Consider the following 24,915-nt stretch of genomic DNA (forward strand, 5'->3'; position numbering starts at 1 on the left):
AGCAAGAGATTATAAAATATCCATGCACACATGGATCAGGGGGAGATCGCCTGTGGACTTGATTCGTGTACAGTCAGGTGCCCGGAATTGGCTCTCACAGTGTCCTCCAGCCTTGTTTTTCTATGAGAAACCCAGGTCTCCCAGGGCTGAGATTAAGGGACGTAAGACTGTGTTTCTCTATGTTTCTCTATATTTCTCTATGTTTCTCTATGTTTATCTAAGTTCCATGTTTCACTATATTTTGCATTGCTCTTTGTTTTATGCTTTGTAATATTCTCTAACTTGAATCCCAAATGTATATGAAATTCACTGCTTAGAATAAATATGCTAATAACACTTTGAGGGTGTCATTTGTCACTAGCATGAGATCACTGCTCAGCACAATAGAACCTGTATTTTGGGCTGAATTGGGTATTTTTGCTCTCAAAGGGCTGGCCCCGAGGAAGATTTTGCCCAATATCAAGACAGGTATGCCTCAAGTATTCAAGCTCAGGCACCCCCATCTTACATACAGCATATTTCAGGATGAATCCGCTATTAGACACAACTCTGAGTTCTTGCTCCAAAGCAGAATTATATTCCTTCCTGTCTGTTCCATACACCAGGATTCCATTTTGGAATTATTCCTTTTAACAGGTTGAACATGAGCCTCTGAAAAACGGAAGCTTCACTTGGAAATTCAAATTGTAGGCGCCTAAATCTAAAAAGTCTGACAGGTATGATTTATGCTGTAATATCCATAGGAACTCCTACCGGCACACATAATGGTAAGCACTAGTCATATCCAAGGTACCAAATACACTTTCTTCTCCCATTAAGATTAACAATTCATATACATTTGGTAGGGGATGGCAATCTGATACAATATTCGCAGTCACCACTAGAAGATCAACACACAATTCGAGCTTCCCATCATCCTTCTTGGTGAGTATTACAGGTGACACTAATTCTGCAATCTCTATTGGTTCAATAGCCTCATATACCTAATTTCTTGAGGAACATCACCCATCCTAAGCACTATGTTATGCACAAATGCATTGAGAATGCCTAGATCTTCTCTGGAAACACAAGAAACTTGGTTCTGACATCTTCAATTGAAAGTTCACCCACATTCAGCACCTGAACATTTTCCCCTGGATGAAATTTGATACCAACCTCTTGCCAGGTAGCTCTTGGTGAAGACTGTAACTCTCAGACGTTTTGTGATGCTGTGCCTCCCACCCCCCAAGGGACCAAGCCCAGCAGTCTAATGAACAGTCTGTGTGACTAGGGCCCCTTGGCAAGAGTGCTACTGGACACACCCCATCTGGAACTGATGACAAGGAACACAGGAGCTACAGTAATGAAAAAAATATGTAATATAAGCAGGATAGCTTGAAGATAAAAAAAAAGATTGGAAGACAATACAAGGAGGTAGTTCTTATCCAGTCTTGTAGCTCCTGGCATCAATGGACAACCTGTGAATGATCTTACTGCCTTTATAAAACAAAGTTTAAATCTATGCCTAAATACCTATAACGATGGGTCACAAGGAATCAGGATGCATGGGTCCATGGCGGTGAGAAAGTAATACCGTTGGGAGACACTGTGTCTTGCTTCATAGGGCTTTTTATGTATTCTGAAGTGTGCAAAGAAAAAGCAAGCGGAAAGGACCTCTCGCTCTGTGACATCATTTGTCACGTTGTGTCTTTGCAGAAGTGTAAATGGAGACCGCGGCGTCTGGGATCCCCCAGACACCACGGCAACCCGTATTGTTGCCAGAAAAGTCCCAGAGGAGTGCCAGCCACCAGTGAGATTTTCTGTGAGCGGAGCTTCCGCTCGTCATTAAGTACGATGGGGGGTGGCAGCTGCGTTCGTGGAGGATGCACCCTAACACCTCTCCTTGATAAATCCAGAACACAGTTGATGTTCCATTCCTTGCAGTATATACCTTGGCTTCAGTGCAATGTTAGTAACTTAAAACAGATGGCAAATACCCCAATATCTCAATTCTTCCTACTCCACACAATAATTGTCAGAAGGGCACCTAGGTTGTTTTGGAGACAGTGGAAGATTCATCATCCTCACCATGTTCAATGGACTCCAAGATGGTGGCTACTTAGGGCCTCATTACACGTTGTGCGGTAAAAACCTCAAATTACCGGCATGGCGCTCTTAACATGTCCCCCCTCGCAAGAGGGCGCTAATAGCGTACCATTACGAGTACACGGCCACGAGCATAGCGCCATGCCGCTAAAGACCCTACCGCCATGCCGTTAAAGACCCAAAAAAGTCACTTACCGCCCTCGACGAAAGTGCAGATAGCACCTCCGCCCACATGCTGCATGCAAAGAACGGTCACCGCAATTAGCGGTGACCGTTAAATTGCGGAACTGGAAATAGCGTCATCGCACAGGAATGGGAAAGAGCATGGCGGCCATCTTTAAAAACACAATCCATTGCCATCCACTGCCCCCTAGACCTGTTTGGAGTAGGTTGCAGTTGCAAATCATCCGGGACACCTTCAACATGCCCAAGGCATTTAAAAAAAGCATTGACAGGCAGCGCAAAGAAAAATTTACCTCGGAGGAGTTGAACATGTTGACCCAGACCCTGGCTAACAATGCTGAGGTTGTCTTTGCCAACGAAATGCGGCGGCCTACACTACTGAAAAAAAAGGCCATCTGGGAAGAAGTTGCGGTTAAAGTCCGTGCAGTGGGCACCAGCACCCGCACGGTGCGTGAGTGCAGGAAAAGGTGGGACGACCTCAGACTGCGGGTGAGGGGAATCCTTGCCGAAAACCACCGAATAGCCACTGAAGGTGGAGCCGGTTCACCCATCAGACTAAAGGAATGGGAGGAGACCTGCGCAAACTAATTGCAGTGGAATCCATTGAGGGAGTAGGCACTATGGAGCAAGGCGTGGGAACCACTTCGGATGGAGGTGTGTGTACACATGACAGGATGCTATGTGAATATACTGTTCCCCCCAAATGTGAGCCCAGAATCCTCTCATGCATGGACACACATCCACACATGCATCCATCCCTGCCCATGTCAGTGTCAGTCCCAAACACACACACTTGCACACATCACCATAGACAAGTGCCAAACACATCCATGCATGGATGAGGCACTGAACTGACACATCACCTGGATCCACAACTATTAAGTCCCAATGGCCACAACTGCATTATTGATGTATCCTGCATGAAGTACATAGAAACGTAACCAATTCCATCCCCCTTCTTGACCCTGACAGGCTCACATACAGATGGTGAGGATGCCGCAAATGCATCCCAGGCACCGCCTACAAGTAAGAGACCAAGGGCACAGGACTCTGAGGACACCCCCACGACATCTCGGGGCAAGGGGGGAAGGTTCCACATGATGAGCGTGAAGCTTCGAAGGAGTGCCATTGCCAGGATTGAAGTAGCCACACCACCAACTACAGCCCCACCACCGCAGGTGAACCCACAACCACCAATACCAGCCACTGAGGGCCCACCATCAGCTGCGCCAAGCTCCGCAGGAGAGGCAGCCGCCACTGCCCCCCTATCTGACCATGAGGACACAACAGTTGGCACAATGCAGATGCACACCGCAAGCCCCTCTACAACCCCTGAGCCAGCACCATTCCAGACACCTGGGTCTGATGTCACTGGTGAGGACAACATTCCAGCCATAATTTCCCCCATGGTGGCTTCAACTGCTGTCATGGATGCATCTGAGGGCACAGCACCCACTACACCATCACCCAGCACTGCCCTCAAGCTGGCCACCATCCGGCAGCGTCAACAGGGACTTACTGTGCTGGTTGGCCAGCATGTTGAGGAGGCTGCCCATCTCAGGGAGGATATTGTGGAGACGGCAAGGCACTCCAGTGAGAGGATGGAGGCCTGTACTGACAGGCTTTGTGAGGAGATAGCTAGGCTAAGGGAGTAGCTGACACAATGGACCGCCATTTCACACCACCAGGACAGTCTGCCACGTCGTCATCCGCCTGCTCAACGCAGACAAGCCCCCTCCACCGCTCAACACGCACCACCAGGCGCATGTCTGCCCATCCTCCAAATGCTGCTGCAGATAATGGCCAATAGGGGGTTTATGGCGATTCTTGTGCGTGCATGGGCCAACGCAAACATGGCAGACACATGAGGAACTGTTGTGGGGGGTGGGTGGAAGGGTGTTATGGGTCTGTCGTGGGGGTTAGGTGGAAGGATGTTATGGGTCTGTTGTGGGGGGTGGCTGGAAGGGTGCTATGGGTCTGTTGTGGGGGGTGGGTGGAAGGGTGGTGGGATGTTTGGGGACATGCACTTTTTCATCTTTCCGTTACTTAATACACTGGTGTCTGATCAAAACACAGGCTTGGACATCTTCATTGTGTATGTGTACTTTATTGGCGACAGGGTCCATTGCGTGCTTCTAAACATACACCAGTGCATTACTACCCATATCCATGTGACAGTACCAAAACATGTTCCTCAGAATATTTGGTTGATCAGATGCTGTCTCACAGCACGTCCCTCCTGCCCATCCCCTCTTGCAAGACCTGCATCCCCTTCACCTCCGTCCTCATCACCATCATCATCCTCATCAGGTGCTTCTATTTCAACGTCAGGGGGCAGTGGCACATTCCATCTGATACACATATTGTGCAGCATGACACATGCCATGGTGATTTTGGCCACCTTCTCATGGCCATACAGGAGAGCGCCACCAGACCTGCTAATGCACCAAACCGTGACTTCAAAAGGCCAAAAGTCTGCTCGATCACGATGCGGGTACGGGTATGTGCTCGATTGTATTCCTCTTCGTGCCTGTTCTGTGGATTCCGTACAGGTGTGAGGAGCCAGCTCTTCAGGGGATAGCCTGCATCACCTGTATGGGGGAACGAATGGGGTCCTGTTACTGTTCACCTCAAGAGCGGCCTGTTCATATCACACAAATTGACATTGCATCGTGATTCAAGTACACAGTCAACAGCATACATGCAGATGGTCTGTGTGACAGCAATGTGCAAGAGTGAGCTCGACCATGCAAGTAGACATGCCCCATTGATGCCTCCAACAGTAATTGACATGTCCTGGGTGAGGTGAGGTCGTAGGTGTCCCTGGGCCCAGGCAGATTTGGTTCCTCACTGCTGTTGTATTGCCATTCCAACATAGATGTTGCCATACAGTGAGGCATCACTTCAGTGGTGGTAAAGGTGCATGGTGAAATGCTATGGCTAGGGCCGATCCCTTTGCATGCATCATAGGGCACATTGCATTATAGATGTTGTGCTGGACTGATTCCGGATGACTATCCTGATGGCATGTATGAAATCTGTGTGTTTTGTGGCGTGGAATGTTGTGCAATGTGTATGTGGATGGGTGTTTGATGTTATTAGACCTGAAATGTCATCTGTGTTGTGTGGCTCATACTTGCATGCCAGTTCAACTCAAGTACGTTGCGGCCTTCCCAGATGGACATTGGCGTACATCTGTATGTGCATTTTGCAGACAGACAACAAGCTACACCCAGTTGGAGTATGTATCTCCCCCCCCCCAATCACACCCAGTTGGAGCATGTCCCCCCCCAATCACACCCAGTTGGAGTATGTATCTCTCCCCCCCAAACACACTGCCATGTGCTTGCCCTGCTACTCACCAAGTAGCCACGAACGTTGTGCGGTTTGTCGCTCCATGTAGCCTGGGATAGATGAGTTCCGCAGGACCATGGAATCATGGGTTGATCCGGGAAATCGGGCACAGCAATGTGTGATTATCTTGTTGGCATCACATACCATTTGGACATTGATGGAGTGGAATTGCTTCCTGTTTCGGTAGACCACTTCATTGCGATGTGGGACCACCAATTCCACATGTGTACAGTCGATGGCCCCAATGCAACTTAGGATGCCTGCCAGTGAAAAGAAGCCAACTTTGGTGTTGGCAATCTCCTGGGCAGTCCGTGGCATGATATGTGTTCAGGTGCATGCTTCAGGAGGGCATCGAGTACCTGGCTCAGCGTGCGTGAAAATACTGGTTGTGAGATGCCATGCATCTGGCCCACTGTATGCTGGTAGGTGCCTGTGGCCAGGATGTGGAGCACAGTCACCACCTTGAGTAGAGGGGGATGGCAGTTCTGATGTCTATGAGGCTCACAATTTCGTCGTGTATCATGTCCACGATGCTCGTGATGGTATCCCGGTCCAGACGGTACAGGGTGTGTATCTGCTCAGGGGTTAGGTTAAATGGACTGGCTCTGTCCTGGGGATTGGTGGGTGCCTTTGTGGTATGATTAGGTGCCGTGGTGGTGCTTGCTGTGCCTGTCTTGCCCTCCTCCTCCTCCACCTGCGTCTCCTTTTGTCTGCCTGTTGTTGTTGCAGCTGCGCTGCAATCATGTCCTCCAGCCCATGTAATGCTGCTAGTATTGGAACCATCTTGGTGTGGGAAGGGGTGTGTGAAGTGGTGTGGTGTGCTCCTTTTGAGATGCCACAGTCTCCATTGCCTCCACCTATGCTGATTGTGTCCACCTGTGGCAGGTGGGAACACTGCTCAGTTCTCTTAACGTGTGGTTTGCGATGCCGGTATTTGCGCCATGGCGGTAAGGGGTTTTGGGGGCTTTACCATGCCGCTATTGGCATGTCCGCTCGCCTTGTGATGCTGTGCTAATAGCGGCATGGCATCATTTACGGGATGGTGGGTCGCGTGCACGCTGACGGCCGCTATTAGTGGCACCGTACTTAGCGGTGCCGCTAATAGCGGTGAGCCGGGTCGTAATTCGCATGGGGATTTAACGTTGCCGATATTCCATTACCGGTAACGTTAAATCCATAATGCCTACCGTGTAATGAGGCCCTTAGTCACATTACCACCAACTAACATTACAGGTCTAGTCTTCCATCCAAGATGGAGGTGTCGGATCTGTAAACCCCTTCACTTCTACATATGCCGCGGGAGAGAGACAGGTAACTGCGTTGCTACTCCGTCTCTACGCTTTAGCATTGCTCCTGCTTTCCTTTGCGTTAGCCTTTTTTCTGAGTATTCCTTTTTCCTTTCTTCTGATTGTTCGTTGGATTTCCGACATCTTATCCTCCTGTTTTTCCTCCTTTTTCTGCTCTTACATCTTAACTTGGTGACCTATCCTTAGACCGCCCTTTCTTATTATCCTTTTACTTTTTTTGCCGTCCTTACGGCACTTCAATTGCTTCCCTCCGCTGTTCTTTCGGCTCTCCTTCCATATTACGGCATCCTGCCTGCTTGCTTCTTTTCTGCTCTTCCTTTTCCGGCTTACCTTCCCCTTTACCTCTGTATTCTACTGACCTTCTTCGCTTCCTCTTATTGTTCCTTTTACGGCTTCCTCTTCTTCCTAGTCTGCCTTCGCTGCATCCACTGCTTCGCTTTCTGCTTTCCTCTTCTGCTGTTTTCTTCGGCAATTTCTTCTTCTTAATCTCTGCCTCCTTGCCACCCGCTTCTCGGCTGGATCTGCTGTGCGGGGTCCTCCATCCAATTGCCGTCCGTCTGTGTTCTAGGATTGCACCTCTCACCTTGGACTCCAAATATTCACTTGCTGAATTCTTTTTGTCAATTTTCCAACAAAGACATTGGACCAACACTACAAGAAGAATTCCACCAACTGCTGCAGATCATCTGGGTTTTCTTCCCCAAGAGGGTTTCCCAGGGGGTGGCCCCCTGGGTCCTCACAGAGCACAGTTTTCTGGCCTCTGGACACCTGGGGGGACGTCCCTTACTTCTTCTGAACTGAACTGTAAGAGCCAGAAGACTTGTGAGTACCCATCTTTTACTGTGGAAATAAAAGAATATGAGAAAAATGGGTTCACACAAGATACATTAACCAAGTACCTTTTTAAATTCTTCTAACCCTAGTGTTGTGTACTTCGAACACGAGTCCGGTACGACTTCCTTTGGCATATCACTGAAGAATACAACGCACCATGGCTTGTCACAATCATCCTTACTTCAAAACTCGGGCACGATCCGTCACACTAGCTTCGAGCACTCCATCATCACACACCCAAATCACGTTGCCACGCACATGGCACATCAAAGCAAAATGACTCTGTCGTTAATAATTCGAAAACGTTTTGTCCACAGCAGGACACAGCTGAGAATTGTAAAGTTAGTCGGGGCTACCACATCTAAAGCAATTTTATCTTTGCCCTTTTCATATTCCCATCCATAACTATGTTTTCTCTTCAGTAACAGTCTCGTGCCATTGAGCACATGCACACCGTAGTACCATTCTCCATCGCCTTTATGCAACCTTGCAATGCCTCAATGCCATCAGCAATGTATACAATGGCCCACTGATCGGGATTAGCTCCTGTGCACAGCCACTCCACTTGTTACAAGTATGCATAAGGGTGTGACCAAGCTAAACTTGCTTGAGTGTTAAATGTTTCAAGTTACACTTTGAGGCTCGGCCTACGCTGCTCCCACATATTCATCAAGCCCTTTGCCGGGCTGCGGTGCCTAGACGATGAACCTCTCCCTCACGATATTAACTTTGTCAGTAAATGTTCCCACTATCCTCTTCTTCATCTGGATTTCATGCACACCATTGCTCTCTCCGTTGCTTCTAGCAGTTCGATGTTTCATGATGTGCACATCTCTGCCCCAAAGTATTCTTCAGCGGGAACATTTCTGCAGGACCAAAGAAGCCACCATCCTCGAGATCAAGACAAGCTTCAGAAAGCTGTTTGCACAGGTCCCACTGGGTTTACCAGGGAGGCTGGCGGGGGATCATACCAAAATACAGAAAGCAAAAATGTCTAAGCCCAAAATGCCGACATTCGAGACCCCATTTTGCAACATATATATTGGGGGTGGGGATGGGTTAAGTGAATACAAAAGCTGGAGGGGTTGTTGGGAGGTTGTGTGGGGTCTCCCCCGCATATATATGCTACAGGTAAGACCGAAGAAAAGGAAAGAAAATATGCCTGGTTACGTAAATGGCTTGTTTTTCTATTCTTGCTATACTACTGGTAGCAGTGGCTGAACAGTCAGGCTACCTATTAAGAGACAATGTAACCCATTGTGAGCTTAAATTAAAGAAATATTTAGACAGAAGACATGTTTATACATGTATAAAGGTTAGAATGGATACAAGCAGTGGTGTATTTAGGCCTTCTGCTGCCCTAGGCCCAACTGGCTGCATGCACCTCCCCAGCATTATTCCATCTCTTTGCCGACTCTGCAAATTCACAGGATCCTGCCCTTTTGCTAGACTAACCTCCCCTTTGTCAAATGACACCCCTTCACCCTCATCTTGTTAGAGGTTGGCTCCATAATTTAAAGACATTTTTAAGGCTAAAGAGGTTAGAAAGTAATTGCTTGGACTATTACTTCAAGCATGTTCTTATTTATGTAAAATAGAGCAGGGGTGGCACCAGAAGGGGATGGTACTATAAAATGGAGTGCTGGGGATGCCAAATGAAACTGAACTGGTGCAGAAGAAAGTATATATAGGTTCTGCTTCATGTGCACCTAACCTGTGCCTGGTGACGTAAAGCATTTCATTGTTAGCACCAGCATTCCTTTTTAGGCAGTTGAAATGCTGATGTGGGTTTTGTACTAGTATGCCAGGGAATTGATTGGAAGGGTAAGGGGGACAGGCATTCTCACAGCAGTCTGGTGGTTTCCAGACGTGAAGGAGAGAGCTAACTGATGTCAGTGGGTGGTCTTGGCAGCACTTTCGTTAAATTACGATATTCATGCTACTTAACGAAAATGCTGCTGAGACTTGCAATTCGTCCCTTTTCTCTGAAAAGAGGCAGATTGCAGACAGTGCACTGTCGTGCAATGCGCTGATGCCCAAGCCCACTTCAGAATAAGCGTAGTGCCTGGGCATCAGGAAAAGGTGCAGTGAAACATGCTATTTATCATGCTCACTGCGCTTCGATGAGAATCGGGCCCTGAATCTGTGGGTTGTCTTCACGACCATCAGTCTGGCTTCAGAGGCCATGGAATCTGCTTTACTGAACCCCCGTGAAGACTTGTTCTCAAATCTCAATTCCAACTCTGCTTCCATTCTTATTCTTCTAGATCTTTCCTCTGTCTTCGACACTGTCAAACATCCCACCCTGACAAATTGGCTCTACAACACCCTTGGCATCACAGGTCTGGCTCTTGACTTGTTGTCCTCATTCCTCTCCGACCAAACTTCCCAGGTTCAATTGGGCCCTTTTTTCTCCGCTATCACACTCTCCATCTGCGGCATCCTTCAAGGCTCTATCCTCTCGCCATGGCTCTTCAAGATCTACCCTGCCCATTGGTCCCACCTGATTTCCTCCTTCACTCCCCACGTCCAGTGTTATGCAGATGAAACGCAGCTCTCTGTCAAGCTTCCCTCTACTGCCTCCTCTTCCTCCTCTCTCCTCCCTGACTGTCTGACTGTTATTCAGGCATGGTGTGCTGCCAATGATCTCTGCCTTAATGCCAGTAAGACAGAGATCCTTTTCATTGGGACCCCAGCTCACTCCTTTCCTCCTGGCCTCTGGCCACCCTATTATATTTGAGTCAAAAAACTTGGTGTCATCTTTCACTCCTCTCTCGCCTTCTCGCCTCACATCGTGAACATTGCCACGATCAGATAATCTGAAGACTTTGCAAGGAGTAAAATGTAGGACTCATTTGGACCTGAGCTGAAGGTAGAGTCTCCTTACATCTTCTGCCAGTGAAGGAAGGCCAGAAGTTCCAAGAGGGAAGCAAGATCCCTCCCTTAAACATCTCCCAGGGAACAGAGGGAGATACCAGACTCAGAGGACCCGTCCAGCAGCTCCAGAACCGGTACCCAGGCAGCACACATCGTGCACTGCTAGGTTCTGACGGCAAGCTTCCTAGATGGGAAGTGCAGGAGTGTCTCTGGACAAAGGACATGGCCATTGCCTGCTAACACCCTCCTGAGCTTTGGGCCATCCGCCTTGAAAGGACATGAGCCCTGCAAAGAAGCTAAGAGGAGTGCCACACGAGCATCATCCAGCGTCCATCTTTTTAAGGACAATTTCGAGACAGTTGAGTCTTCGAACCGCATCCGGCTGCACTTCTGAATGTTGTCACACCTCAGTCACCAGAGCTGTCCGAGATGCCTCGACCAGCATTACAGATCCGCCACCCAGCAGAGACAACAATTCTTGGCCCGAACCACTGTGGAGGATAGCGTGCAGACGTCCGTCCAGCCTCACTTGCTGAACTGCCTGCCCCCTGGTACCTGCAGCTCTCTCCCACCACTAACTCTGTCTCACAGGCTGCAAAGTACCCTGGAACCGCCTCGACACTGCCAAGCACCAAGAACTTCTTCAGCGCCAGGTACATTGTGGTTCTGCCCCCCTTGGTCCTTCTCCGAAGGCACCTAGAGACAGTTACGACCCTTTGCCCCTTTGGTGTTAAAAGCAAATAATCTTGAACTATAAGACTGATTACTTTACCAACTATCCTCCTGTCAGTATCCAGAGTGCATCCCTTTCCTTTGTGAAACTGTATGTCCTCTGTTTTCCTTTACATTGTGGGTTGTAATTGTAGTGTGCTGGAACTGTCTGTTGTAATAATAATAAAGTAGACATGTTTATACAACCTTGACTGGACAGCCCCTTTTATCATTGGGTAATAATTGTATTTTCGTTGTGTTGCAACTAACCAAAGATCCACGACCTTGTGGAGATAAGCCTGCCGTTCCGTCCACGTTGCCAAAACTGGACCAGGAGGTCTTATGATTTACTTGTATTCCAATCTGTACGGATCCCTTCTGGTGTACTAGAGGTGTGGGGTTGATTGGTGGTTTATAAACCAGTATTCATCCCTGGACCACTGGTGCCCCGGAAGTTGATTTGTCACATGCACTCTCTCCTCTTTACCCTGCACTTCCCTCCCCACCCCAGTATTTCGCATTTCGCGGAGAGCGACACTCCCCCTCACACTCCTCCCTGCACTTCTTGTTACTGCACTTGCATGATCCGAATATCCCAAGGCCAAATCGGACAGTTATTGTTCTCTTTCTCCCTCTCCTTGTTTGTCTTGTGGCGCCTTCAAACACCATTTGTTGTATAGGCGTCTTAAAAATATCCAATCAATAAATACATTAGGGTCATCTGTGACGTCACCGTGCATCAGAGGATTACTAGATGTATCAGAGTCTCCCATGGGTTCTTCCAAATGTCCAATGTGGGTTCGCCGTCCCACTGTGGTGGTACCCAATTTAGCAAGGGAAGCTTTGCCATCTGGAGGTCTCAGCATGAAGGCCTTGCAGCTCCTTTAGTAGACGCTTGTTCTTTCCTTCTTCAGGTAGCCATATGATTCCGTACGTTGACAAAGCAATGTAGAAGACCTTCCGCGTTTATGGGAGAGTGGCATGAGGGTGGGTGGCCTCAGCTCCAATCATCGGATTCCATCTGTTCAAAGTTTTGGTGGCTGACTAATCAATGCTGATTACGGCATTCCACTTTGGCAGTCTTTCTGGAAATAATATAGGGCGTGAATTTGCTCCAGTCACCCAAGCCACACTGGCCAGAACTGGTCCCGGGGCTCACCGTGCTTTCTTCGGAGCTGTAGGGTACACGTTAAGCATGCACACATGCAAAAAGCTGGATTTATACAGTTGAGAAAAGGTCTACAGTTCTTATTGGCTTGGGTTGGGCCCATGCCAGTCTCCCTGCACTAACACGTGTCCTTGTCCTCACACCATTGGGAAGAGGGTTCTGTGCATAGTCTTTCTTCCATTGAGACATACGTGCACTTTGCAGATAGGGGCGCCCTGCTCACAACAGAAATGTATCTGTGCACAGTGGGGACACGTGCCTGTGTACCAGTGGCAGAGCTAGGGGGGTCAAGGGCTGTGGCCATCTCCCCAGACACCCTCCTTGTGCCCCAGAGTGCCCCCATGGCACCCGCTTGGATCTCTCTCTCTGCATGCATTGGTGTTGAAGTTTGTAACATTGCACGGGAAGGTCTCATGCTGCAAACCCTGCCTTTCCTGGCACCGTGGTTTTGGCAAACAAGGAGAAACTTTGGCACCATAGCACCGAACTTCTAATATTTTGTGTTCTATTATTTTGTGTGTGAATCCATTCCTGTACCATGCCAGCGCCCGCCTTCCTCCGAGGGGTCCTGACATCCATGGCGCATGAGGTGCAGCCTGCAGCCAGTGACAAGTGCCATCGTAATTCTTTTGAATGCCCACCGCGCTCCCTCTATGTTCTGCAACTTCTCTTCCTGTTGTGCTGACAAGTGGAATGGAGCCATGAAGAGGAGTTCAGGCCAGAGCGGAAGCATTCTCATCACCCAAATAAGGTGGGAAAGGGTTGCATGCAGAGAGAGAGAGAGAGAGAGAGAGAGAGAGAGAGAGAGAGAGAGAGAGAGAGAGAGAGAGAGAGAGAGTGTGTGTGTGTGTGTGTGTGTGTGTGTGTGTGTAAGATAGTTTCAATGAGTATATGCTTGAGTGACTGTGTCTGTATGGGTACGTGTGTGTGTTGGTTTGCAGGTTTGGTGCTGCTCTATGAATTTGGTGGCCCGCACCGGCATAATGGATGTAATTTGCAGTGGCACTCTCTCTTTGGCATATGCTGTTGTCACCATCATGAAAGTGTTTAGCAGTAGCATTACTAACATATATTTGGTCACAGGGCGCATGATAGAGTTTTACAAGGAAATGCTGGCGTGCATTTTACACGCAGGCATTATAACCATGTGCGTTACAGTGGCAGTGCTAGAATATATTGGGGGCACCATCAGGAAAGGGTTTTACAGTGTCCATACTGCCACATATTGGGGCACAGGCATCTTGAGAAAGTGTTTTTTGCCAGGCAATGCTGGCATATATCATAGGCTAGTTTATCATGAACATATGCTTTATAGTGGCAATTCTGGAATATCATTGGGGCACCACCATAATAGTGCTTTACAGAGGCCAGTCTGGCATTTATTGTGGGAACAAGCATCATGAAAATGTTGCATCATGCTCTTGTGTATTGCTGGTTACCTGGTGTACATATATTTGATTTTTCATATGTTAATCTACAGAAGCGATTCTAAATTGTATGGCTTTCTACCCAGTTTTCCTCAAAACTGTGCTGTAAAATGCACAATTTTGATCAATTTTTTGAAGAGATTTCTCGGGTGGAGAACCCTCCCTGAAGTCCCTTAAACTGTTCATGGTCCCTTTGCTACACTCAGTTGCGGGCGCTACTTCAGGGAAAATAGGAATGTACCTCAAATAAAAAAGGGACAGCCCCCACTGACCTACAATTATGTATAGCAGAGGGTGCCCCTCGTGGCCGCACCCCCGGCCCGGGGCTCAGCAGCAAATGTTACTTCAGATAAGGTTGTATGTGCACACTGGCAAACTTTGCTCCTGCGCGGAATAGAAAAGGGCCAGGAATTAGGTGTCTGTCTGGCAGAGTGGTGTCTGTGCACAACAGAGATTGGTGTCTGATTGATGTGCTGCCTGCACACATCTGATGGAAGATGCACCTGTGAGCATTGAAGAGAAGTGCTAATCGGAGAGATGCGTCTGTGAACGGTAGTGACAGGTGAATTTGCACTAACGTATGTCTGTGCACGGCAGACACACGTGTCATGGTAAAGTGTCGGTGCCTTCCAGGGGGGGAGGGGGGCAGATACATGTCAATCAGGGAGAGGTGTCTGTGCGAAGCACGTGACTCTCTGAGCACCACAGAGGTGTCACTGGCAGTGCACTTGAAGGAGAGGCCTGGTCAGCCAGGGAAACGTGTGTCTGTGCACTAGGCTGGAAAGACGTCTGACCTCCACACAGACGGCGGGGAGCGTACGGTATCTAACAGGCAGGCCCGCTTCTGTGATGAAGTGGTTTTGACAGTTTAATGTCGCCGTTCTGTCCCCGTGTGGTGCTCACTGTGGCTGTACAGTACGCCGTGTCCCCAGTCCTCAACACAGATAAGGACGGAATGCAAGGCTAAGAACGACGCGGGACCAGCGCGAGGAGGGGCCCAGGCGTCAACGCGGCCCTGCTGCTGAGCTGCAGCCCTGTCCTGTCAGGAGGCCGTGTTCCCCCCTGCACTGTGATTAAGCAGATATGAATAGTCTTGCCAGTTTGCCCATCAATGCGAATGCAGCATTGCCTGTGACAGGCCATTTGGTGGGCTGTTCTGCCTTCCGTGGGAGAAAGCAGTGGGGCTGCCTCTGCTCTGACTTAAGGTAGAAGGGCTGCCTGCTTCGTGTAGGTGCAATAATATCGGCTGCCGCGTGAGCACTCGAGCAGAAGGAGTGCCCTGCTACCTAAAGAGGCGGCGTTGCTACCTGTCCCGTGACTGGATACAGTGGCGCCTCCTGCCCAGTGGCCGCGGAGGCAGTAATGCTTCCTGTCCAGTGACTGCGGGTGTAGAGGTGCTTCCAGCTCTCTGACTGTGGAGATGGTAGGCTTCGTACAGGGGCTGGGTAGGCAGAGAAGGTCCTGCTGACTGAGGAAGCTGTGATGCCATCCGCAGTGGGGCTGAGGAGACCGTAGGCTGCCTGCCTCGTGCGTTTGTAGGCAGGACTGCTGGTGCCTCCCAGCCCCACTTCACCTTTCCTTTCCTGAGAGACTAAGGCGTAGAAACCCTGGGCACAATACGCCAACTTTCCAGAAACGCATTGGTGGTTTGGAACCTCTGCAGTTGTGATTTGGCCCAGTATAAAAGATTTATAAAATAATATAACATACCAATAAATCTACCCTTGAGATGGGGCAGAAAGTCAAGAAGGGTTATCTTCTGTAAGCCTGTTTCTCTGTAATGTGCATTTTATAATACAATAAATGTGAAGTAATGGGGTTCTCAGGCTCTCACACCACGCTGGAATCAGGAGGTAGGTTACAGGGAAGTTTATTCATGAATGTGAGCACAGGTAAGTCAGTTGATAGAAATACTGGGATGTCCACCCCAGCCAGCACAGCAACTCCAAATGTCACTGTAGGAACCCATAGAACCCAGTCACACCAACAATCCAGGTTCCATGTGACATCACCATCCTACATCCACACACAGAAGCCCATTGCAACAAAATGCTCCCCAATGTATTCATAATTTGCCAATGCTAAAAATAGATATGGGGGGTTTAAGTGTCTTATGTATTTCAATAACTAATTGCACTGAATACTTATCATAAAGCTGAACAAACACATATCATTTCAAAACATTGCACAGCAGAGCGTATGTGCATAGGCCAACAGGGCATCCATTTCAGTGTAGGCGCCTTAATGCAAGTTATATTTGCACTCATTGGCTCTCCCGCTTAGGGCCCCTCTTCCTCTCCTGGGAATGGGGGAGGAAGAGGTGTCCCCTGCTCTGTGACTGAAGGAGCAGTGGGCTGGCTGCTTGCCCTGTGATGAGGACTGCTTCTGCTGTAATCGAGGTGGGAGGGGCTTCCGCGCCGGTGACGCAGCCACAGAGCCTGATCCTTCGCTCCCTGCCTCATTCCCGGATTCGCCTGCATGTCTGACACATCCTCTATCCAGTGAGAGCCGGCGGAGAACAAAAGGGGGCAGCCCGGCTACATACTGACCCCTCTCTCACCTGTGAGAGCTGGAGCAGAACAAAAGGGAGAGTGCAGCTGCACGGCCACACTCACCTGTGCTGGAGACCACCCCTGCCCGGAAGGAGCTCCTAGCTGCCTGCTCAGCACCACAGAAGGCGGACAGCTCCATCGGCCGCTAAGAGGAGTGAAGCTGATCAGCACCGTGGCGGTGGACAGCTCCCGTGCGATATAAGGCGCCAGAGAGGGCGTCGCATTGAGCAGGGCATAACTCCACCGAGATTTGCCATAGAATAAAGACCGCTCCCCTGAGCTGGGGAGTTGCACTGAGTTGGTCAACACCAGAGCAGGAGGACTCCACACAGAACTGCCCAGGGCCAGTGCTTTTGGACAGCTCCATCATCCTGGGGACTATCTGAGCTCTTCGGCCCTGGAGAAGGGGGACAGCTTCCCCGAGCTTTGTAGCGCTAGCGCACGGGCCTCTCTGAGCTGTGCCGTAACGGGCAGAGCAGCAAAACAGTGAGCAAGGCAGCACAATTTATCTGTGCGGAACTGTAGAGGTGGACAGCTCTATTTCTGGATAGGGCTGCACTCTGCCCTTGCGCCAACATCGGCAGCGGTTCCTCACTTTTTTGCCCATAGCCTCTGTTCAGTGAAGAGTGCAGTGACTTTCACAATACAGCTACGCGCTTTCCCCCCACCCTGGTAACAGCCACGGGAGGTGAAGGTGCAGTGCCAGCAGCCCCCAGTTGACCTCCTCTCTGTTGCTCAGAATGGGTCCCACAGTGGCAATCTTCTTCCAGTCAGCGGCCCTGCTGCTCTGTCATGCCTGGGCATTCCCCAAGCCCCCGGGCATCGAAGGTAAGACGCACGCCGTGACACATTTAACCCATGACACCAAAGCTTGCTAAGCGACATTTCCCTAACTGCACTTCCGTCCCAGCCTTAGCACCTATTTTTGTTTCGAGTGCGGGTCGCTCAGCACTCCTCCCTGACGTGCGAAAGGTTATCCGCAGAGAATTCGTTTACGAGGAGCATCATTGCAACTTAATTGCGTGTTTGCGGTATTTTCTGCCCTGGTTCTGAACTGCCTTTAATCCCAGGATCGCGCCAATCCTCTTAGGCAATGGCTATTTCTGTAAGACTCTGGTGCGGGAACACACGTGGGCTTATAATTAAATAAACAAAAGTACACAGTGGCTATAAATACATTATTTGACAATGTGCCCCACGTGAGTGAGCCAATGGGTGCAAACATATAACTGACGGCCACTGGCTGTAAATAACGCCGTGTGATATATTTGTATTTGTATATTTTTTTATTTATTAAGCGCTAGCAGTGCCATTTGTACGCATTGGCCCTGCTGTGCAATGTTTTTACATGATAGGTGTTTGTTCTGGCTTATGATTATTATCCCGCAAAAGCAGTTATTGAACTTCCTAATAAATACCCTGAAAAACGTCCACATCGAATTAAAGAATTGGCATAGGATCAATAGATTTGAGAGTTTTTCTTATATTGAAAAAGGCAGATTGCATGTAAAGAGTGCTTGCAGAATATAGCCCTTCTTGACTTTTTGCAATGTATCAAGTGGGGAGGGGCGTGTTATGTTATATTATGGTATGTTCACATCTTTCAAATCACCCCTGAAAGCACCGAGACTTGCCTGGAAGTGTGGCGTGTTGTGCCGCCACCCAGGGCATCCAGACCATAGCGTGAGGAGGAAATTAATAGGGAAGAGGTGAAGCAGTTGAGGAGGCAGGTTACAGATAAACAAGCAGGGGGTCCAACTGGCGGCGGGGCAGGGTAAAGGTAGAAAGATGGTGTTTGTGCATGTCGATCCAACCAACGTAGATCATAGCTGAAATTAGGAGGGTACATTTTGAGGCATCTGAAGGAGAAGGGAATATTGATGTACCGGCAGTTTCGGAGTGATATAAATGTGAAAAGTAGTGTGCGGCTGTTTGGATGGGCTCGGGATCTGTTCAAGCGGACCCTTGAAGCGTGCCAGCTTTTATGGCCCAGAAGCACAAAGACTTAATTCCTCCGGTAAAACAAAGTAGAGAATTGTTATTCTGAAATTTCCAATCCTACTGGTCAAGTTTGGAGAAGTCAAAAATAGAAGGTTTGAGATGCAAATGTGGAAAGAGACAAACAGTTTAACTAGAGAGGGTCTCCCCTTTACTTCACCTACAAAACCTATGCTACACTAACGTCTTTTACATTGACTTCTTCAGACATTTACTTCTTGCATTTACTTCTTCTTGCATTTACTTCTTGCATTTACTTCTTGCATTCACTTCGTCTTCATCTTCACATCGTCAAGGTGGCAATGGATTTGGTAAAGGGTGGCTGTAAAGGTGAGGGATGGGGCAAAGGGAGGGTAGGGTGAAGAATATGGATAAGATAAGAAAGAGGTTGCACAGGCTGCAACCTCTTTGCAACCTGCAATGACGAAGTGAATGTTCGAAGAAGTGAAGCGGTAAAAGTGACAAAGGGAATGTATGGCACAAGGACATGCATGTCACTTGACATGAGCGATGGCCAGAAATGAAATAAGTTGCTAATATTAGTACAGCAGAGTGTGTCTATGCTCTGAGGCTGTGCCAAACATTATCAAGCAGCACAGAAGCACTGAGATGAACTGCCATGCTTCAGATGGAGTGTGTCTCTTGGCTGGCGTATGATGTCCTGGGAGGTGTGCAGAATCTTCCTACCTTTCATGTAATTGATTACATCAACGTTCCCGTGGCCAAGTGTGCATGATTGCGTCATCGTGCTAAATATAACTGTTTATGTTACAGATAACGCTGTGCACAACAGGGAGCTGAGCGTCGAGCGGCCTCTGGAAGAACAGGTAAACCACACTTTGCGCTAATATGTGGTCACTAGCTGAAGGCTTTCGATAGCAATCAGCAGCGAAAGGTTTCAATTTTCAGATGAGCATTCGCTGGCGGTGTAGACCAGCGTACATTTTAAAACATTGTTACCTGTGAAGATGCCATTAAAAAAATCACCAAGGCAGTTGGGTTTGGAAGGATATGGTACTCACTAGCTTCAAATAGGAGGTCTACACTTTTGGTCCAGTAGGTTCTGAAGTTAGGCTCCCAATGTAAATATTATTAGCAACCGGGGAGAAGGCGCCAGTCAGCCATGAGCGTTGGGCCATGGGCTGATTCTTATGCTAAAAGCCTATGCTCCCTCCTGACACCGCCCTCCTGGAACAAACTCCTCAGAGACGCTCCACCTTCCCCAGACCTCTGCCCCGACCTGCACCACCCTGTGTCCACTCCCCCTCCCCCAAAAGCTCCTAACCAGACCTTATACCACACGACCCCGCTTCCAGCCACCTGCCTCAGCCTCTTTCTGCCTCCCGTACCATGGAAATGGAGGAGGGCCTCTACTTCTCTACTTTGAGCCCCAGCTTGCATTTCTATGATGGCCACATGCAAGGCAACTCAAGTTTGCCAATGTTCTTTATTTTTTACTTAAATTACTGTTTGCGCCACAGGTTTTAGCCCAGGGTGCTCATTTCAATAAGAGCCATGGCCGCGCACTTCACCAGTTGGTAATGCGGACCTTGGATACAAGATGGGTACGCGGCTACCCGGGAAAGAAAGGTTCAAACTTAGATGGAACAAAATCCCCAAAATTATGTTGGAATGTGAGCCTCATTTAATGATTTATGTGTGTATAGAGGCATGCGTTGTCTTTCGGTCTTACATCATTCACATAGCTCCCCTTTTTTACGTTTTGCCCCTCTTGTCCCCTCGCCTCCTTCTTTATATCACTCTTGCAGATCAGTTCATCATAATCTATAATTAATGTTACAGTGAAATGATTTTATGATGTCATGTCATATTTGTTGCCTTTAGATGATTGTAAATAATGGGCCTCATTACGACCCAGGCAGTAGAGTGATAACGGCGCTAGTAGAGCTGCCCGTGCCTTTATCACTCTACCGCCTCATTACGAGGTCTGCTAGCGGGTCCCGCTAAGGACGTCTGGTCAGACCAGGCGTCCTTAGCGGGACCCGCTAGCAGACCAGGATGCTTACAACGGGCCCGTCATTAGCATCCTCCCCATTCAGGGCTCAAATGGGGATGTACCGGGTCCGGGTCCTGAGAATGGGAATTACTGTGCCCGCCGAAGTCGCCATGGCCCGGTAATTCCCTATTTCTGGAACCCGGACTCGGTACCGGATTTGGGGGTAGCCATGCCGCTAAAAGCGGCATGGCTACCTCCAAACTCGTAATGAGGCCCAATGACTTTTGATGTAGTGCAGGTGTGGACATTGCTGAGAGCTACTTAGCCCCCACTTGCAGCTTGGAAGACCCTTTTTGCTTGTTACCCAGTGCTGCAAGGGCTACTTTTGACCCTCCAGGCCAACTAGAGCTATTCTAACATACCTGTGTGGCATTAACTCTGTGTGTTAGGCAACGCGTTTAAAAACACGAGGACACATGTAGATGACATTTAAAGCATAAAGGGTCACAATGTAGGACGACGGCAGTCATGTGCATCTCATGTGAAAGCTAGATATGTACTAACTCCACGTTCCGCATGTTGTGAAGTATAAAAAGCAACACAGATCATTTGCCAAGTATTCTCCCCATTCCGTTTAACATATTGATTTTGTGATTGCACAAGTGCACCTAAAAATTGCAACAATTTAAAATGCATATATCCCAAAAAAGGAATAGAGCCTTTTTCTGCTGCCCTTTTGCTTTTGAAAACCGGAAACTACCCTAAATCGTTGCCTGCCTTAGCTTAAACATGGAGGCTGCTGAGGGGGGCCCCCAAACAACGTTTTAAAATAGGTCCTGGCTTTTCCCATCTAAAGCGCCCCTTGCGTGGACCCTATGTTTCTCATCCTCCGGGGGCCTCCCTTGCTCCTGCAGCTGGTCACCTGCCCCCCTTTCATCCACTCTCTCGTCTGTCCCCCCTCTCTCTCTATTGTTGACTCGGCCTTTATCGCATGGCACCAGAGAGGGCAGCAGCGCCGTGACGCTGCCTGGAAAGTGCTCGGGCTGCGGGTGAGATTTCTATCCCCAGCATGGCTCCTCGGGGTCTCTATTATTCTGCTACCCTGGGCTGCCGGCTGCAGATAAGCGCCGCCACGTGAAGCTGGGATTCCTCGCCGCCTCGGTAAATAGCGCTGACCCTGGAAGGCGCAGGGCGAGGGGGCAGCGCCCCACCACCACCTGTGAAATATGTGCTGTTACCCAGGGCCCCCACCTCTCCCATTCATCGCAGGACTAAGGACAAGGTTTGTGTTTACTCTGAGGAAGGAGGAAAGGACCCAAAGTAACACTCACACAGGGGCCTCCACGTCCAGTCCCACAGAACTAAATCCACTTCATGTTTTCAGGAGATCCACAAAGTATTTGAATATAGTGACTATAAATGGGTTTATATAATCACTGATTAGCCTTAAAATCTGGTGTGTTTGGGGGTTAGAGCAGACCCAACATGAAGACCCGTGCACTAACAGAGGGGTCTGCAACATGTGGCTCTCCAGATGTTTTGAACTACTACTCTAGGGTGACCAGATGCCTCGGTTTTGCCAGAACAGTCCCGGAATTAGGCCCTCTGCCCCCCCACCCCCAACCTCCCTGTCTCGAGAGTGTTTTTAATTTAAAAACCACATCCCAGTTTTTGGGAAAGGGAAGGTCCGTGTCTCGGTTTCTGGATAAAGGGAAGGTTACCAGTATGACATAACTGAATAGTGATGGTGGGCAACAATTATAAACCAAGTAAACATCAGAATAATTAACATTTTACATTGGGTCTCGCTGACAGTGCAGGCTGGGCTTCAACCTTGTGGTTCTATGAAACACTGTCTTGTTGTAGAAGCGCCTTACAAATGCCCACTAAATGAATAAATAAATAAATAAACCCCCAACCTTTCACGTACCCACCCTATGCATTACCAGTTTGAGCCACACAGACTGGCTGGGAAACGACATTGATAGGAAAACATGCAATATTAATCAGAGCAAAAGCTGCTTTGTTAATGGCACGCTTACATTAAAAATCAAAACCGCAGTTTATTTGCAGGACAGCAGTTTAGTCCTGGAAATGTTACGTGCACATATGGAAATAAGGGGGGCAGGAGGGTCTGCCTTGGTATGATATATGATATGATAGGTTATTTATAACGCGCTTAATACCCAATACCCAGAGGTTTCTAAGCGCGGACTCAGGGATCGAACCTGTGTTGCTCCGTGTCGTCTTGCTTCCAAGGCGACCACGTTTCCCCTGAGCTATCCTCCCAAACCAAGGTCCTTCTTTTACGTTTGTGGCAGGCCGGTTTGTTGTTTTGAAAATGTGCTCACCCTATACTATTCCCATGATCCCCTACCATTAACTATGCTGAGTAGAGCTGATGGGAGTTGTAGTCCAAAACATCTGCAGAGGCGAAGGTTGCAGACCCCTGCACATATACGCAGATCTCTCCGACTGAAAGATGAATTAAGAGAATGGCTGAATTTACTTTACAGCTTCAATGACAGCTGTTATCTTTTTTTTTCCTTCAAAAATAAGATTGCCGAAGCTGACGCAGCGAGCAAGGCGAGCGCCACAGGTAATATAATTGCTATCCAAATGATCTCACCTTATTAGTTAACGTAATGTGGCCCGCGGTGGAGTAAAACATCATGCATCTGTTACCGATCTTGCAGAAAGCCAGGGGGAATCACAGAACGACTCATTCGCAGATGACCTCAGTCTGCTGATGTCAGTGGCAGAAAAAGAAAGGAAGGAGAAGAGGAGCGGACCATTCCGAGGCGCCTTCTACAACCAGCAGCAGACCTACGAGGACACCGACTCCACAAAGGACCGCAAGGCGGTGGAGGACTATGACACCACCAAAGTGGAAGGTGCCTCCCTTTATTTACTGGTGTACTGCAGAGAGTGTTCATGCGTCTTCACCCCTATATCAGGCAATGGTGGCTGAATGAGGTTTTATGTTAATTGTAGGGGCGCAGCCAGACTCAAACGTTTGTGGGGGCTGGATGACAGTTTTGAAAGTTGGACATGAGTGCGGCCATGAACCCATTGTGCTGTCAGCCTGCCTTTCCTCTGAGTCCTGGAGGCTGAATAGCTATTACACCTTCCTTTGGCCCATGTCAGAGGATATTTAGTTTCACAAAGAGATACTAATCATTGGAGGTGTGGGCCACCTAAAACCTGAGCCCAGCAGTAAGCCGTGGGCTTTATCATGGGGGTATATTGATGTAACCTGGGCAGGCATTGGTTTTCTGCCTGTGTACGTTTGACAGGCTCTTGCGGAAGCATCCCTTTCCCTTCAGAGCCACAGGCTAAGTATCACGGCAGAGAGTGCTGTATTCTGCCTGCAAACTCCTAAAAGTTGAAGGGTTTAGGACCTCTCAAGATAGTGGATGATGGTGCGCCCGATTGGCTGTACCGTTCTAAGTCAGGTCTTGTAGAGCTGGAGGCTTTCTGGAATGCATGTGGTGACTCAAGTCTCGTTTGCTAAATTTTGTTGTGTTTGTTTTACAGTCATTGTCTAGGCACTTTGGCAATAGGGTGGTGTGGGTTACATGTCTTTATACCGAGATATTGTAGAACAAATGCCCATATATCGAAACATATACCTTGAAAACCTTAATATTTAATGCAAAACCCATCCCAACCGTTTCCCCCCCAAAAATGAACCCTTTACTCCACCCTAAATATATTCGATATAAAGGTTTTCAAGATATAAATTGAGATATATGTGTGATTCGATATACAATTTTCGATATAAACACTGTATACCGATGGTGTGTAGTGTTTTCAAGGAAGAGATCTGTTACTAAGGTGGTTCCCATTTGTCCTGTTGTGTTGGTAGCCTACTGGGCACTGATCTCTTTAGTTGCTTCAAAGCAAATATCTCGTCAGTATGGTGTGTGCGTCGGGTACTTCTGTATGTCTCTGAGCGAGAGGAGGAAAGCTATAGGGTTTGGCCAAATAGTTTTAAGTTGAACGACATAAATGATTGTTGACTGCCATTGTGGGTGATTAATGTTTCATGTGTTTGGGAGGGCACTGGCACCTTGCGGAGTGCCGTCTAGTGGACAGGTAGAGTCCACCTTTCATTGTGCATGCTAGAGTTTGTATGATGGTGTTAGACCTGAGCCCTTTGATCGTGTTCAATGCTATGAAGGGTGTGTGACAGTGTGGTGCAGCAGCTTCAGTCAGGCACTCTGCTTCTCGTTAACGATGTTGAAAAGGGAATATGTTGCCATCTGTATAGCTTGGTGCTGTGTTGATTGTGTGTAGAATGTTGTCTATGAAGCTAGTATGTTCTGTTTTTCTGCTTTATTGTGATAAGGACTCAGTGGGGTGTGTGCTTGTTTAGTGGTGTGGGTGAGTCTGGATGGTGTCTACAATCTCTACGTCCTTTCAAGATTCCCAAAAATACAAATGTAAGTCTAGATGTGGC

General features: G+C 48.5%; 1 protein-coding gene across 2 annotated transcripts in view; it reads left to right on the forward strand.

Moving 5' to 3' along the window:
* The first annotated feature begins 16,403 nt into the window (after positions 1 to 16,403).
* Positions 16,404 to 24,915, forward strand: part of SCG3 (secretogranin III) — a 187,002-nt gene continuing 178,490 nt past the window's right edge. Inside the window, exons 1-4 of one of the 2 annotated variants that reach the window (XM_069624817.1) lie at positions 16,404 to 17,326; positions 19,271 to 19,323; positions 23,013 to 23,052; positions 23,150 to 23,347. In XM_069624817.1, coding sequence (XP_069480918.1) covers positions 17,239 to 17,326; positions 19,271 to 19,323; positions 23,013 to 23,052; positions 23,150 to 23,347 — 379 coding nt within the window. In that variant the 5' untranslated portion in view covers positions 16,404 to 17,238. The remainder of the gene's footprint in view (positions 17,327 to 19,270; positions 19,324 to 23,012; positions 23,053 to 23,149; positions 23,348 to 24,915) is intronic. The other variant, XM_069624818.1, reaches the window with a different exon arrangement.

The sequence above is a fragment of the Ambystoma mexicanum genome, chromosome 11 (genome assembly GCF_040938575.1).
Source record: "Ambystoma mexicanum isolate Mex_15411 chromosome 11, UKY_AmexF1_1, whole genome shotgun sequence".
Taxonomy (NCBI): domain Eukaryota; kingdom Metazoa; phylum Chordata; class Amphibia; order Caudata; family Ambystomatidae; genus Ambystoma; species Ambystoma mexicanum.